We start from the raw sequence: 15,276 nt of genomic DNA, 5'->3' as shown, positions 1-15,276 counted from the left end.
TAAAAAAAGGAGGGAGAGAGAAACCGGGGAATTATAGACCGGTTAGCCTAACGTCGGTGGTGGGGAAACTGCTGGAGTCAGTTATCAAAGATGTGATAACAGCACATTTGGAAAGCGGTGAAATCATCGGACAAAGTCAGCATGGATTTGTGAAAGGAAAATCATGTCTGACGAATCTCATAGAATTTTTTGAGGATGTAACTAGTAGAGTGGATGGGGAGAACCAGTGGATGTGGTATATTTGGATTTTCAAAAGGCTTTTGACAAGGTCCCACACAGGAGATTAGTGTGCAAACTTAAAGCACACGGTATTGGGGGTAAGGTATTGATGTGGATGGAGAATTGGTTAGCAGACAGGAAGAGTGGGAATAAACGGGACCTTTTCAGAATGTCAGGCGGTGACTAGTGGGGTACCGCAAGGCTCAGTGCTGGGACCCCAGTTGTTTACAATATATATTAATGACTTGGATGAGGGAATTAAATGCAGCATCTCCAAGTTTGCGGATGACACGAAGCTGGGTGGCATTGTTAGCTGTGAGGAGGATGCTAAGAGGATGCAGAGTGACTTGGATAGGTTGGGTGAGTGGGCAAATTCATGGCAGATGCAATTTAATGTGGATAAATGTGAAGTTATCCACTTTGGTGGCAAAAATAGGAAAACAGATTATTATCTGAATGGTGGCCGATTAGGAAAAGGGGAGGTGCAACGAGACCTGGGTGTCATTATACACCAGTCATTGAAAGTGGGCATGCAGGTACAGCAGGCCGTGAAAAAGGCGAATGGTATGCTGGCATGTATAGCAAGAGGATTCGAGTACAGGAGCAGGGAGGTACTACTGCAGTTGTACAAGGCCTTGGTGAGACCACACCTGGAGTACTGTGCGCAGTTTTGGTCCCCTAATCTGAGGAAAGACAGCCTTGCCATAGAGGGAGTACAAAGAAGGTTCACCAGTTTGATTCCTGGGATGGCAGGACTTTCATATGAAGAAAGACTGGATGAACTGGGATTGTACTCGTTGGAATTTAGAAGATTGAGGGGGGATCTGATTGAAACATATAAAATCCTAAAGTGATTGGACAGGCTAGATGCAGGAAGATTGTTCCCGATGTTGGGGGAAGTCCAGAACAAGGGGCCACAGTTTGAGGATAAAGGGGAAGCCTTTTAGGACCGAGATTAGGAAAAACTTCTTCACACAGAGAGTGGTGAATCTGTGGAATTCTCTGCCACAGGAAACAGTTGAGGCCAGTTCATTGGCTATATTTAAGAGGGAGTTAGATATGGCCCTTGTGGCTACGGGGATCAGGGGGTATGGAGGGAAGGCTGGGGCGGGGTTCTGAGTTGGATGATCAGCCATGATCATAATAAATGGCGGTGCAGGCTCGAAGGGCCGAATGGCCTACTCCTGCACCTATTTTCTATGTTTCTATGTCATGGGGAGAACATACGAACTCCTTAAAGGTAGTGGCGGGAATTGAAACCGGATCGCCTAGACTGTGAAGTGTTGTGCTAGCCACTACACTCCGTGCCGAGTTATTGCATGTGACTGGGAAAGTGGTAGAAAGTCAATGAAATAATAGAGAAATTTTGATGGACTAACCAGTCCCTCTTCCTGTATACTTATTGTCTGATATCCAGCTATTCATTTTCTGCAGCTCCGACTGGAAGTGAATGGCATGTAGAAAAAAAACAGGAGGAAGCATGGGCCATTTGGCCCCTCAAACTTGCTCTGCTCCAGTATTCAGTATGATCATAACTGATCCTTTTTTCTTTCCAAAAACTCAGAGTGGTTGGTGCGTGGAATGCACTGCCTGAGTCAGCGGTGGAGGCAGATACACTACTGAAACTTAAGAGACTACCAGACAGGTATATGGAAGAATTTAAGGTGGGGGTTACATGGGAGGCAAGGTTTAAGGGTCAGCACAACATTGTGGGCTGAAGGGCCTATACTGTGCTGTAGTGTTCTATGCTGTTGCTGAATCCCTCCTAACCCCTGCTCTGCCATCATATCCCCTTGATGCCTTTGGTGTATAGAAACCTATCTAACTTTCTGAATGTACTTAGCCATAGTTTCCAGTCTAAGATATGAGAATACCCCAGACTCACCATGAACAATTTAAGAATTAGTTTAAAGGAACTCTTAGATAGGCGCATTGATGTCACAAAAATGGACAGCTATGTAGGAAGGGAGGGTTAGATTGATCTTAGAGTAGGTTACATCTCAGCACAACACTGTGTACCGAAGGGTCGGTAACTGTGTTGTAATGTTCTGTGTTCTATGTTGATGAAGAAGTTTTATCCACATCTCATTCCCAAGTGTCCTCCCCAACTTCCTAACACAGTGATTCCTGGTTCAGGACTCCTAAAGCCCTGAAAGGTTTTTGAACCTTTTAATGAGCTCTCTTGTTTTTCCAAACCTTGGGTAAATACAGGCCTTGATGAGCCAGCCTCTCCTCATACAATCCCAGGAATCTACTGTCATCTGTGGACCCAGCAAGAGACAATCCCTTAGAAGAACATCGTACTTGACTACTACACAAAGCACTGGAGGAATTTACCTTCTCCTTTTTACACTAGCAATTTACTCTTTCTTTCAGTCCAAATAAAGGGCCTATGAATGTTGCTTGACCCACCAAGTTCCTCCAGAGCACAACATCAGCAGTCTCTGGTGCCTATACAGTATGTCAGTTATGGTTTCATCAGGCCCTGTATAATTCTAGTAAGACATCGTGCTCCTGGACACTAAACCATTTACAATGAAGGCCAATATAGAATCAAAAACACATCTTAACATGTCTGCCAACCTGTAGGAAGATAGGCGAATCCTTCTGGTAGATCCGGACCAGTTGCAGGTTAGCAATGGTGTCTATGCAGCCCATGGCCAACCCGGCCACTGCCAGGACAAAGGCAAGGATGATTACATTGCTGCAGAAGGGGATGATGGAGAAGACAGCTGATATCAGCAGAGTGGAGACAAACAGCGCACTCAGCGAACAGGAGAACCTGGAGAAGACAATTGTAAATCCTGATTAATACAGGTATGACAAGGGACGAACTATAACTGCTGACTGGGCAAAGCAAGGCTCTCCTCTGCCTTCCCCACCAAACAAAGGGGCTGTTAAATAAACATTCCACCAGCAAATACACTTATTGCTGACTTCAGTCATTCAAAAAAAAATGAGAGTCAGATATATGTAAAATTTGTAATTTAATAATTCATACAAGTCACAGTCTATACTTGAATACATTTTAGCACACTATAGGCAAATGTTGCTTAGGATGAAATTGTTCAGAAGTTATAGATAAAATATTATGTGAACCATGAGTGAGGTCAACCATAGCTGCTTCTCCTTCTCAGAGAGTACTTCAGGATTGAGTTGACTTGTTTCCTCTCTTGGTTATGTCAACTACTCTGACCAAGACCGCAAGAAATTGCACAGGGTTGTGAACACAGCCAACAGCCAAGTTATGATCATGCAAACAAGTCTCCCCTCTACTGACTGTCTGTATTTCCTGCTGCCTCAGGAAAGTAGCCAACATAATCAAGGATCCCTCCATCCCAGACATTCTCTTTTAGGAATCACAGAGAAGATGCAGAATCCTCAGTCTCACCCAAGAGTGATCGCCTTCCAAAGCATTTTTTCTGTGACAGATGACTTGGTCTAAACTTCGTCAGTATGTTTTTCTAGTTTGTAAGTATTGCACTTGTATTTTGGAAATCCTTTGTAGATTTATAACCTCCATAAAAAGTTTACTCCTCAGAATAATATCTGCTTAAAGAAACAAGACAACAAAAATTTTAAAATAATAACTGTTATTAATCTGCTTTGTTAGCTGGAAATATTTTCTACTTAGTTGGAGGGCAATCCACCGCTTGAAATGGTGATAATAGGCAGTATACTTCTACAATTCAAAATAGCTACAATATGTTAAAACAATGCCTATACTTCACATGGCAGTAACTCAATGCATAAAAGCATGCAGACATGGTCAAGAGGTTCAGTTATTGTTCAGACCAAACATCAGAATGGGAAAGAAATGTGATCTATGGGACTTTGACTGTGGAATGATTGATGATACCAGATGGGGTGGTTTGAGGGTCTCAGAAACTGTTGACCTCATTGATTTTCAGTCTCCAGAGTTTACAGTGAATGGTCTGAAAAACCAAAAAAAAAAAAAAAAATCCAGTGAGCGGAAGTTCTGGGCAAAAATGCTTTGTTAATGAGAGGTCAGAGGAGAATGGCCAGACTGGTTAAATCTGACAGAAAGGTGACAGTAAATCAATTAACCACACTTTACAACAGTGGTGTTCAGAAGAGCATCTCTGAACGCACAGCACGTCGAACCTTGAAGTGAATGGGCCACAGCAGCAGAAGACCACACTGAGTTCTACTCACTGAGAGTACTTCATTGTGATCTTCCACATCATTTACCAGCACTGTACTTCATTCTGCATCGTTATTTGATTGCTTAACTTTATTCTCCTCAATATACTGTGTAATTATTTGATCTGTATGAGCACTGTGCAAAACCAGCTTCTCACTGTAAATTGGTACATGTGACAATAATAAACCAGTAGTATTAATAAACCAATACCAATAAACCCCTTCAGTAAAGAGACTATCATACAAGCCAGTCTCCCATCCATAGACTCTGTCTACACTTTAATCAAGGACACGACCCACCCAGCCAACACACTTGTTGTCCCTCTTCCCTCCGGGAGAAGGCTCAGGAGCTTGAAGACTCATATGGCCAGATTTGGGAGCAGCTTCTTTCCAACTGTGTTAAGACTGCTGAACGGATCCTGACCCAGATCTGGGCCGTACCCTCCAAATATCCGGACCTGCCTCTCAGTTTTTTTGCACTACCTTACTTTCCCTTTTCTATTTATGATTTATAATTCAAATTTTTAATATTTACTATCGATTTGTACTCCAGGGAGCACGAAGAGCAGAATCAAATATCGCTGTGATGATTGTACGCTCTGGTATCAATTGTTTGGCGACAATATAAGTATAAAGTAAGTATAAAGTACTGACTTGGAAAGCTAACTGGATTACCAAAGATTTAGTCATTCTCTCTTCTTTCCGACTTTCTCCACTGGGCAAAAGACAAAAGCTTGAGAAAATTTACCACCAGGTTCAAGGACAGCTTCTATTCTACTGGTGTGACCGGACATCTCAAACTAAAATCTGAACCCTTGATCTCTCAATCTACCTCCATCTCTGCAATGTAACACAGTATTCTGCATTCTCAGGTTTATTTCCTTTTACACTACCTTGAGATACTCGCGTATGGAATACCCTGACTGGAGAGTCTTCAAAGAAAAGCTTTTCACCCATCTGACGTATTTATCAGGAACGCTACATATTCAGGGCCCTTAGCATTGTCATGGATCCCTCCCTTCTGTCCAACAATCTCCATGACCTCCTGCCTAATGGCAGGAGGTTCGGGGAATTAGGACAAGGGCAAAAACACAAGAACATCTGCAGATGCTGGAAAGCCAGAGCCATACACACAAAATACTGGAGGAACTCAGCAGGTCAGGCATCATCTATGGTATTGAATAAACAGTTGAAGTTTCAGGCTAAGACTTTTCTTCAGAACTGAGAAGGAAGGGGGAAAAGATTGCAGAATGAAAAGGTGGGAGAGGGAAATGACTAGCTGGAAGGTGATAGGTGAAGCCAGGTGGGTGGGAAAGGTCAAAGGCTGGAGAAGAAGAAATCTGATAGGAGAGTAGACCATAGGAGAAAGGGAAGGAGAGGACCCAGAGGGAAGTGATAGGCAGGTGAGAAGAAGTAAAAGGTCAGAGTGAGGAATAAGTTGGGGGGGGGGAACGAAGCATCAGGAAAAGGACAAGGACAAAGACAAGGCCTGTTAGGATGGCAAACAGCCACCATCCAGGTTTCTTCACGCATGAAGTGCCAACAGCATTGCACTGTTTACTTTCTAAACTTGTGTTGTAATTGCACCATATGCTACGTCAATCTTCTGTAATGTATTTTATTATTTGTTAGTTTACTTGTGGAAATATTTCTTCATGTGTTGTGTGTGAGATATACTGTATGCATGGTATTGTGCACCTTGGTCTGGAGGAACGTCGTTTCATTTGGTAGTATACATACAGTATATGGGGGTTGAATGTCAATAAGCTTGAACCTAAGACTTTTAACTCATAAATCTTAAAGTCTGGCCTAATTTTACAATTCTAGAATAGACATACTCAATGTCTTCACACTAAACCCTTCCAACTTTCAGCCTCTTAAGTTCAAGAAGTTCAAGGTTCCAAGTAAATTTATCATCAAGGTATGTACATGTCACCATATACAACCCTGAGATTTATTTTCTTGTGGCACTCACAGAAAATACAAAGAAACACAATAGAATCAATGAAAGACCGCACATAACAAGACAGACAAACAACCAATGTGCAAAAGAGAACAAACTGTGCAAATACAAAAAGAAAAAAAAAGAAAAGAACAATAACAAATAAGCAATAAATATCGGGAACATGAGGTGGACAACCCTTGAAAGTGGATCCATTGACTCGAGAAAATCTGCAGATGCTGGAAATCCAAAGTAACACACACAAAATATAGTAGAAACTCAGCAGGTCAGGCGGCATCCATGGAAAAGAGTAAATAGTCAACATTTCGGGCTAAGACTCTTCATCAGGAATAGAAAGGAAGGGGAGAAATCAGATTAAGAAGGTGGGGGGGGGATGGGAGGAAGAAGTACAAGGTGGCAGGTGACAGATGAAACCGGGAGAGAGGGAGGGGTTGAAGTAAAGAGCTGGGAAGTTGATTGGTGAAAGAGCTGGAGAAGGGGGAATCTGATAGGAGAGGACAGAACATCATGGAAGAAAGGGAAAGGGTAGAAGATCAGATTAGACTGCCTCGTCGAGCACCTTCACGCCATCCTATATATTGGTGAGGCCCAATGTAGATTGGGAGACTGCTTCGTTGAGCACCTTTGCTCCATCTGCCAGACAAAACAAAAAAAGGGATTTCCCGGTGGCCCCCCCACTTCAATTGTACTTCCCATTCCGACATGTCAGCCTATCACCTCTTCTACTGCCGTGATGAAGTAGAAGAGCAACATCTTATATTACATCCGGATAGCCTCCAACCTGATGGCATGAACATTGATTTGTCAAACTTCCGGTAATTGCCCCCACCCCCTCTCCTTTGCTATTCTCGTTTTTCTCTCACGCCTTCTCTTACCTGAACATCACCTCTTTCTAGTGCTCTTCCCCTTCCATGGTCTTCTGTCCTCTCCATTCAGATTCCCCCTTCTCTCCAACCCTTTACTCTTACACCAATCAACTTCCCAGCTCTGTACTTCACCCCACCCCCTTCCCCGGTTTCACACATCACTTCATACTTCTTCCTCCCTTCCCCCAACCTTCTCATTCTGACTTCTCCCTTTCCTTTCCATTCCTGATGAAGGGTCTCAGCCCAAAACATTGACTGTTTACTCTTTTCCAAGTCAGTCCATAGGGTGTGGAACATTTCAGTGCCAGTTATTAAAGTTCACTTCCTTGATATTCGGTTGCCATACCCAACAACTCAGGCCATGTTTAGTCCAGAAATTTTCCTGTTAAGTTTCTTGGGATGATTCATTACTTTTAAAGTGTCCATGGGCATGCAAATCATTGCCTCTATTATAGAATACAAGGGATAACAAGCTCTCATGCTGCACTATCTCAGCTGGGAAGCAAACTGAGTATTCCCTTTTTGTTACAGTGCCCAAGCTAGTTAGATATTGGTTAGTCTCACAGGCTGTGTATTTATACAAAACATTTGGCAATGGAACAAACAGTAAAGGGCACACATACTTGAGGAGTAGGGGCAGGCTGACATTACAGACAGAAAGGAGATGGGGATTCTAGGGGATTTCCTCTTCAGCTCTTGTACAAGTATGAAGAGATGAGAAAGTGGCACCACTGTCATCATATTGCTGGTAAAGTAATGGACAATCGCCCCACACCACCATCCCACTTTACACAAAATTTCCGGAGTTATACAGCACAGAAACAGGACCTTCAGCCCATCAAGTCCCCAGCCTTTTAGCCCATCTACATACATCCCATTTGCCTGTATTACATCCATTCCTTCCACGCCATATCGAACCGAGTCTCCGTCTAAAAATGTAGTAACTGCACCATTTCTGTTGGTAGCGTGCTCCAGATGTCAACCTCTCCCTGTACAAAAAAAAACTTCTGGAAATCCTCTTCAAAGCTGTTACCGCTCACCACAAACCTGTCGCTTCTTTTTTTAAATATATTGCTATCATGAGATGAAATATTTTAACTATTACCTTCTCATCTAGTCATCCTTCAGCCTCTTTCACTCCAGGGCATGGTAAGTTTTAAAGAGTTTGACAGCTGGTGAACATCATTTAAGAGATAGAGGTTGCATTTCTTTCTTTATTTATTGAGATACAGCATGGAGCAAGCCCTTCCAGTTCTTCGAGCCCTGATGCCCAAGAAGCCCCAGGTTAACCCCAGCCTAATCATGGGAAAATTTACAATGACCAATTAACCTACCAACCGGCATGTCTTTGGACTGTGGGAGGAAATTGGAACATCCAGAGAAAACACACGCAGTCACGGGGAGAACGTATAAACTCCTCACAGGTAGTGGCGGGAATTGATCGTAGGTCACTGGTACTGTAAAGCATTGTGCTAACCACTACGTTACTGTGCTATCGCTTGCTTAGGGCTGGCTCAGATTGCTTCCCAGCCAAGGTATGCTTTTTGAAATATTTTCTACTGTTGTGACATGAGAGATTCCAAATTATTTATATTCCAACTGATACAGCATTTTTAAAATGCAGTACAAGAACAAGGACTATTATGCTGGTAATAGCTTCTTCCCCTAGGCTATGAGACTTTTGAACACCCAGTACACATTATTTATGACAGCGCCAGTAACAGTACTGTTGTACATTTAACTATATGTCATATATGCACTTTATCAACTTGAATATCTGCAGAATACATTTTTATCTGTTAATATTATTTTATGTCCTGTATGTGATATATGTACTGTGATTTTCAACTTGGTCCCTGAGGAACATTGTTTCATTCAGTTTTCTACATGTGTATGATTGAATGACAATAAACTTGAGCCTACACGCAGCAAGATCCCTGAAGCATCAGTGTGCTGAAGTCTTAGTTAAAAATTTTACTTGGATTATAGATATTGGCAAGAACATCTGGCAGAAATCCACCTCCCTTCCATGAAGTAGTGCTATGGAACCATTTACATCCAATAAGGAGGGCAGTTATGACCTTGATTTAATGTCATGTCAGGAAAACCATCTCCATTAGTGTAGCACTCCCTCACAATGACAAGTGGCAGTGCTTCGAGTGCACCACCAAAAGCACCCTTAACCATCCAAGTCATTCTCTTTGTGTTGCCATAGGGAGATGGTGCTGGAGCCTGAAGACCCGCACTCAATGATCCAGAAACAGCTTTCTCCCCCAACCACCATCAGATTTCCAAACACTCCACAAATCCATGAACACCACTTTGTTATTCCTCTTTTTTGCAATGTACAGCAACTTCACGTCTTTATACTGTACTGCAAAACAACAAGTGTCACATCACCCAAGCCAGTGGTAATAAATCTGATTCTGTTTTCAACTGACATGGAGAAGTTTGCATGGATGAAGTGCTCAAGACCCTAGTGGGGAGTAAACCCTTTTTTTGTCTAGATTTTCCATCCAGCCCTGCTCCCCACCCCAGCCAATACATACATCCCTCAATAATTTGGAATCATAATTTCACAAGAGATTGTTGGCTCAGAAGGATTCACAAAGAACAAAAATCATTAAAAAAACATGCTATTGTTAAAACCTTCATTGAAATTCACAACAGTGACTCATTAAAGTGAACAATTACTTCATTCAACAGGATTTATCCAGGGTTTTTAAAAAAAACGTATTCATAGTTTCAAGTGACATTTCTACGTCAAGAATTTTAACAGCAACACAGGTTATGTTCAATACAATGGAAAACACATTATTACTTTATTTGTTAAGTCATGTGCAGTTAAATCAACAATCAAAAATAAGTCCACTATCAGCTGGGAACTGCACACACATCACCTAAAGGACAATTGAAGGATATGTTATATTTAGTTAAGTTTTCACGGTGGGGACGTGGGGGTGAGGGAAGAAATTGTCTGACTGAGAATGAGACAAACAAACATAATTCAGAATTGGCCTCTATTCTACTCCCACAACAGACTAAGCTGGCCTGGAATGCGTATGGATTGAAACAAAGTGACATTAACTTTGTATGTGAGAGAGGAATCCGGCTCTAAGCAATGCAATAATTGGTACAGGATGCACCTGGCAAGAGGAGATACTCTGGGAATCCCAGTCAGAGCATTGAAGGTTGACAATGGATTGAGCAGAAATAGCTAGTGGTTAGCACAATGATCTACAGTACCAGCAACCCAGGTTCAATTCTTGCCACTGCCTGTAAGGAGTTTGTACGTTCTCCCTGTGACTATACAAGCTTACTCTGGTTCCCTCCCACATTCCAAAGACGTACCAGTCAGTAGATAAATTGGCCATTGTAAACTGTCCTGTCATTAGACTAGGATTGAACTGTGGGATTGCCGGGCGATGTGTCTGGAAATGCCAGAAGGGCCTACGGTGGGCTGCATCTCAATAAATAAATAGGAAGTTAAGATGCTGACTAAACGGTCTTAAGTTTAGTTGTAACTACAACAAACACTTGCATTTATGTAGTGCAAAGATACTGTCTTGTCTCCCTTTCTCTTCACCATTTACACCTCGGACTTCAACTACTGCACAGAGTCTTGTCATCTTCAGAAGTTTTCTGATGATTCTGCCATAGTTGGATGCATCAACAAGGGAGATGAGGCTGAGTACAGGGCTATGGTAGGAAATTGAGACATGCTGTGAGCAGAATTATCTGCAGCTTAATGTGAAAAAGACTAAGGAGCTGGTGGTAGACCCGAGGAGAGCTAAGGTACCAGCGACCCCTGTTTCCATCCAGGGGGTCAGTGTGGACATGGTGGAGGATTACAAATACCTGGGGATACGAATCGACAATAAACTGGACTGGTCAAAGAACACTGAGGCTGTCTACAAGAAGGGTTAGAGCCGTCTCTATTTCCTGAGGAGACTGAGGTCCTTTAACATCTGCTGGACGATGCTGAGGATGTTCTATGAGTCTGTGGTGGCCAGTGCGATCATGTTTGCTGTTGTGTGCTGGGGCAGCAGGCTGAGGGTAGCAGACACCAACAGAATCAACAAACTCATTCGTAAGGCCAGTGATGTTGTGGGGATGGAACTGGACTCTCCGATGGTGGTGTCTGAAAAGAAGATGCGGCCCAAGTTGCATGCCATCTTGGACAATGTCTCCCATCCACTACATAATGTACTGGTTGGGCACAGGAGTACATTCAGCCAGAGACTCATTCCACTGAGATGCAACACAGAGCGTCATAGGAAGTCATTCCTGCCTGTGGCCATCAAACTTTACAACTCCTCCCTTGGAGGATCAGACACCCTGAGCCAATAGGCTGGTCCTGGACTTATTTCCTGGCATAATTTACATATTGCTATTTAACTATTTATGGTTTTATTACTATTCAATTATTTATGGTGCAACTGTAATAAAAACCAATTTCCCCCAGGATCAATAAAGTATGACTATGACTATTCCTAAGAGGCTTCAGCAAGCTAAAATACAGATAAGTCATTAGGGTTGATGTGTAAATGCTTGTCCAAGAAGAAAGCATTTAAGCAACATCTATGAAGGAAAGGGAGGGAAGTCTGAGAGATTAAGTGAGGGAAGAGTGTAAAGTCTACTTGGCTGAAGGTAGATGCATCAATGACTAAAAAAGGCACAGGATGTGTCAGAGGCCAGGATAGAAAGCCCCTTAGGGGCTTTAAGGCCTCAGGAAGTTTCAAAGTTGGGGAAAGGGTGAAGTCATGAAGGGATCTGAGAGAGATGAAAACAATAATAACATTCAAGGTTAAATTGGAGATAGGAATGAATGAGAAGTTGTTGCTGAAAGTGAAAAGGGGAATTTATCTCGGACTATTTATTCACAAGGTGGGCAAGTGCTGACGTGGACGTGATAAGCTTAACGACTTTTGTTTTACGGTAAATACTTCTATGAACATGAAACAAAATTTACCAATAGAAGACAGTAATGTTCTGATCTGACAGAGGTGGTGGGAATGGGACATACACATTTGCAGAGTAATTGGCTTAACCTCTGATTAGTTGGTTCCTGTTACTTCAGGTTTATTTAACACAAGTACATTAAAACACAGTGAAATACATCATCTGCATTAATGACCAACACAACCTAGGGATATGCTCGGGCTGGCTCGGAAGTGTCGCCACATACTGGAGATCCAACACAGCATTCCCACAATGCTCAGCAGAAAGAAAATAAAAGGACACAATAAGCAACAAAACAGTAAGCAAAACAAGCCTCTTTTCTCCTTCTTAACCACATACAAACGGTGCTTTGATGTTGCAGTGTTCTCGTGTGTGCATAGCCCCCCCCTCCCCATTTGCTTGCCTTGGTCCTGGTTGGCTACCCTTTCAGTTGGCCTTTGAATTCTATTGGCTTACATTGCTTTGGATCTTAGAGATTCATAGACGGCATCTATTTCGATATGCTCATTTACAGAGTTATCAGAAGAGAACCATATAAAAACATATTGAAATAGACGCCATCTGCAAACCCCTAAAAGCCAAAGAAACGTGAGCCAATAGAATTGAAGGTCAACCAAAGGGATAGCCAATCAGGGCTGAGGCAAGGGAATGTGGGGGCTACATAAATGCAAGCACTCCCAGAGACAAACACCAACAACTGTGCATTGAGGGTATCACCTCAACTGGTGATGAAGCATCTGCAAGTTAATTGCCGAGCTCAGCAAACACCGTCAGCCCGAGCTACCAATGTTCACCACCATCCTAAACAAACAGTACTCCAACTGTAGGGCAGGTCTCCAACCTCTTGTATCCTAATGAGAGACAGTACCTTTTGGAAAGGAGCGGAGTAAATTGTAACTGTTTGAGGGATAAAACTAAAGATAGTTCAGTTTCTGTAATTACAACTTTTCCTTCAATTGCCAATATTCACTCTGCTAATGACAAGATATTGATTAGGCATCTTGTGGTACAATTCTGAACACCTGCTATTGAACACCAGTTTACGATTCTTGTTCAATGTGTTCAACAAAATCACAGATGAATTTCTACTTTTTGCTAACCATTCAGCCATTGATCAATAGCAAAGAGTTCATTTCCTTCTTTGCTCAGTATTGCCAGCCGCATTGATGGCAAGGTGGCACAAGGTGGACTTGGAAATAAATGTAGCCGTATCCCTAGAAAATGAGAAAATATCAATCTCTATTAAGAGAAAGTCCAAATAGATGTGACCACAATCACTCCTACCATGCACTAAGCATTTTCAGGAACAGGAACAGATTAAAGATAAAACTTCTTCTCCATTGTCACCTCAGTATTGTTTACTATTATCGTACTTGCACTGTTTGTCTTTTGCACATTAGTTGCTTGTCAGTCTGTGTATAGTTTTTCATTGATTCTCTTGTATTTCTTTGTTTTACTGTGCATGTCTACAAGCAGCTGAATCTCAGGGTAGTATTTGCTGGCATTTATGTACTTAGATAATAAATTTACTTTGAACTTTGCAATCCTTCACTGAAGAGTAATTAATGTGTATGAAACTCACTGTCATGAGATACGATTTATCACACATACATTTAAGGAAAAGCTAGATAAACATGAGGTAAGAATACTAAGGTTTTGTTGTGGAGACCAGTTGGGCACATGTTGCAAGTTCTTCAAAACATTATATGTCCTATTGAATTTGAAATTACTTTTCCCCAACCGACACTCACCAGTAAGCTGCCCTTTAAATTGCATGCAATAACTGATAAATCTATTTATTCCTTATTTCTGATGTTGGGTATTATCCTCATCCGTCATCCTTCCTTGCCTTCACTTAAACCAATGTGCTTCTCTTGTTCTTGAGGCAGAGTAATGGTTGATTGTAACTCCATTGTTTTGGCCAAGTATTTAAACTTCTATGAATACGTACTTTGCAACCAAATTTAGCATCAAGCTACCAAGATTTACAAGGAATTTAGCACAAATATTCACCTCATAGACCCAGCTGGTGACATAGTGGCATCAGTTCCAGACTTCAGGACGAAAGGTCCCGAGTTCGAATCCAGCCAGCTCCCCTGCACGCTTTCCATCCGTGCTGGGTTACGAGCTGGTGATCTCTTTGGAAACTCACCCGGCAGAAGGCAATGGCAAATCACTGCTGTAACTTGCCTCGTGCGCGGTTCCCCACTACGTCAGAGAGGCGTGGAGGGAAATCGTCCGCTAGCGGGAGAAACGTACCTTTCCTTTATTCACCTCACACTGGCCATTTGGATTCCCTAAAAAGGAGCAAACTATTTAATCCCATTATCCACAGTTATGTATCTGTACTGGCCATCTTCCCTCTACACTTTCAGTCCTGATGCAGGGCCTTGACTCGAAATGTTAACCATGCCTTTGCCTTCACAGATATTACTTGACCCATTAAGTTCCTGCAGCAGATTGGTTGATTTTTTTTATTGCTCCGGATAACAGCATCTCCATCATCTCCATAGAGTCATAGAGCTCTACAGCACAGGAACAGCTGACCCAGTCCATGTCAGACTGTTATTCTGCCTATTCCCATTAACTCACACATGGACCGTAGCCCTCCACACCCTTCTCATCCACGTGCACCTAAATGTTGAAGCTGAGCTCCTATTCACCACTTTTACTGACAGCTCATTCCACATTCGCACCACCCTCTCAGTGAAGGAACTTCCCCTCAGGTTTCCCCCTTAAATATTTCACCTTTCAGCCGAAACCCATGACATCACCCAACCTCAGTGGAAAAATCATAAACATAAGCGATTCTGCAGATGCTGGAAATCTAGAGCAGCAGACACAGATACTGGAGGAACTCAGCAGGTCCTATAGAAATTAATAGTTGACATTTTGGGCAGAAATATTCCTCCCCCCTTCCCTGTTCTTTGTTCTTCTATTCTGGACTGTTACCTGTTCTCCTCATCTGACTATCACCTTCTCCTGGTGCCCCACCTTCTTCCCTTACTCCCATGGTCCACTCTCCACTCCTATCAGATTCCTTCTTTTCCAGCCCTCTCCTTTCCCACCCACCTGGCTTCACCCATCTCCTCCTAGCTAATC

At 42.5% G+C, this 15,276-nt stretch overlaps 1 protein-coding gene across 1 annotated transcript in view; it reads right to left on the bottom strand.

Moving 5' to 3' along the window:
• Positions 1 to 15,276, bottom strand: part of LOC134355465 (major facilitator superfamily domain-containing protein 4A-like) — an 84,995-nt gene that overhangs the window by 59,744 nt on the left and 9,975 nt on the right. Inside the window, exon 2 of the mRNA XM_063065393.1 lies at positions 2,803 to 3,001. Within this exon, the coding sequence (XP_062921463.1) occupies positions 2,803 to 3,001 (199 nt within the window). The remainder of the gene's footprint in view (positions 1 to 2,802; positions 3,002 to 15,276) is intronic.

The sequence above is a fragment of the Mobula hypostoma genome, chromosome 13 (assembly GCF_963921235.1).
Source record: "Mobula hypostoma chromosome 13, sMobHyp1.1, whole genome shotgun sequence".
Classification (NCBI taxonomy): domain Eukaryota; kingdom Metazoa; phylum Chordata; class Chondrichthyes; order Myliobatiformes; family Myliobatidae; genus Mobula; species Mobula hypostoma.
This window is presented reverse-complemented; position numbering and strand designations above follow the sequence as displayed.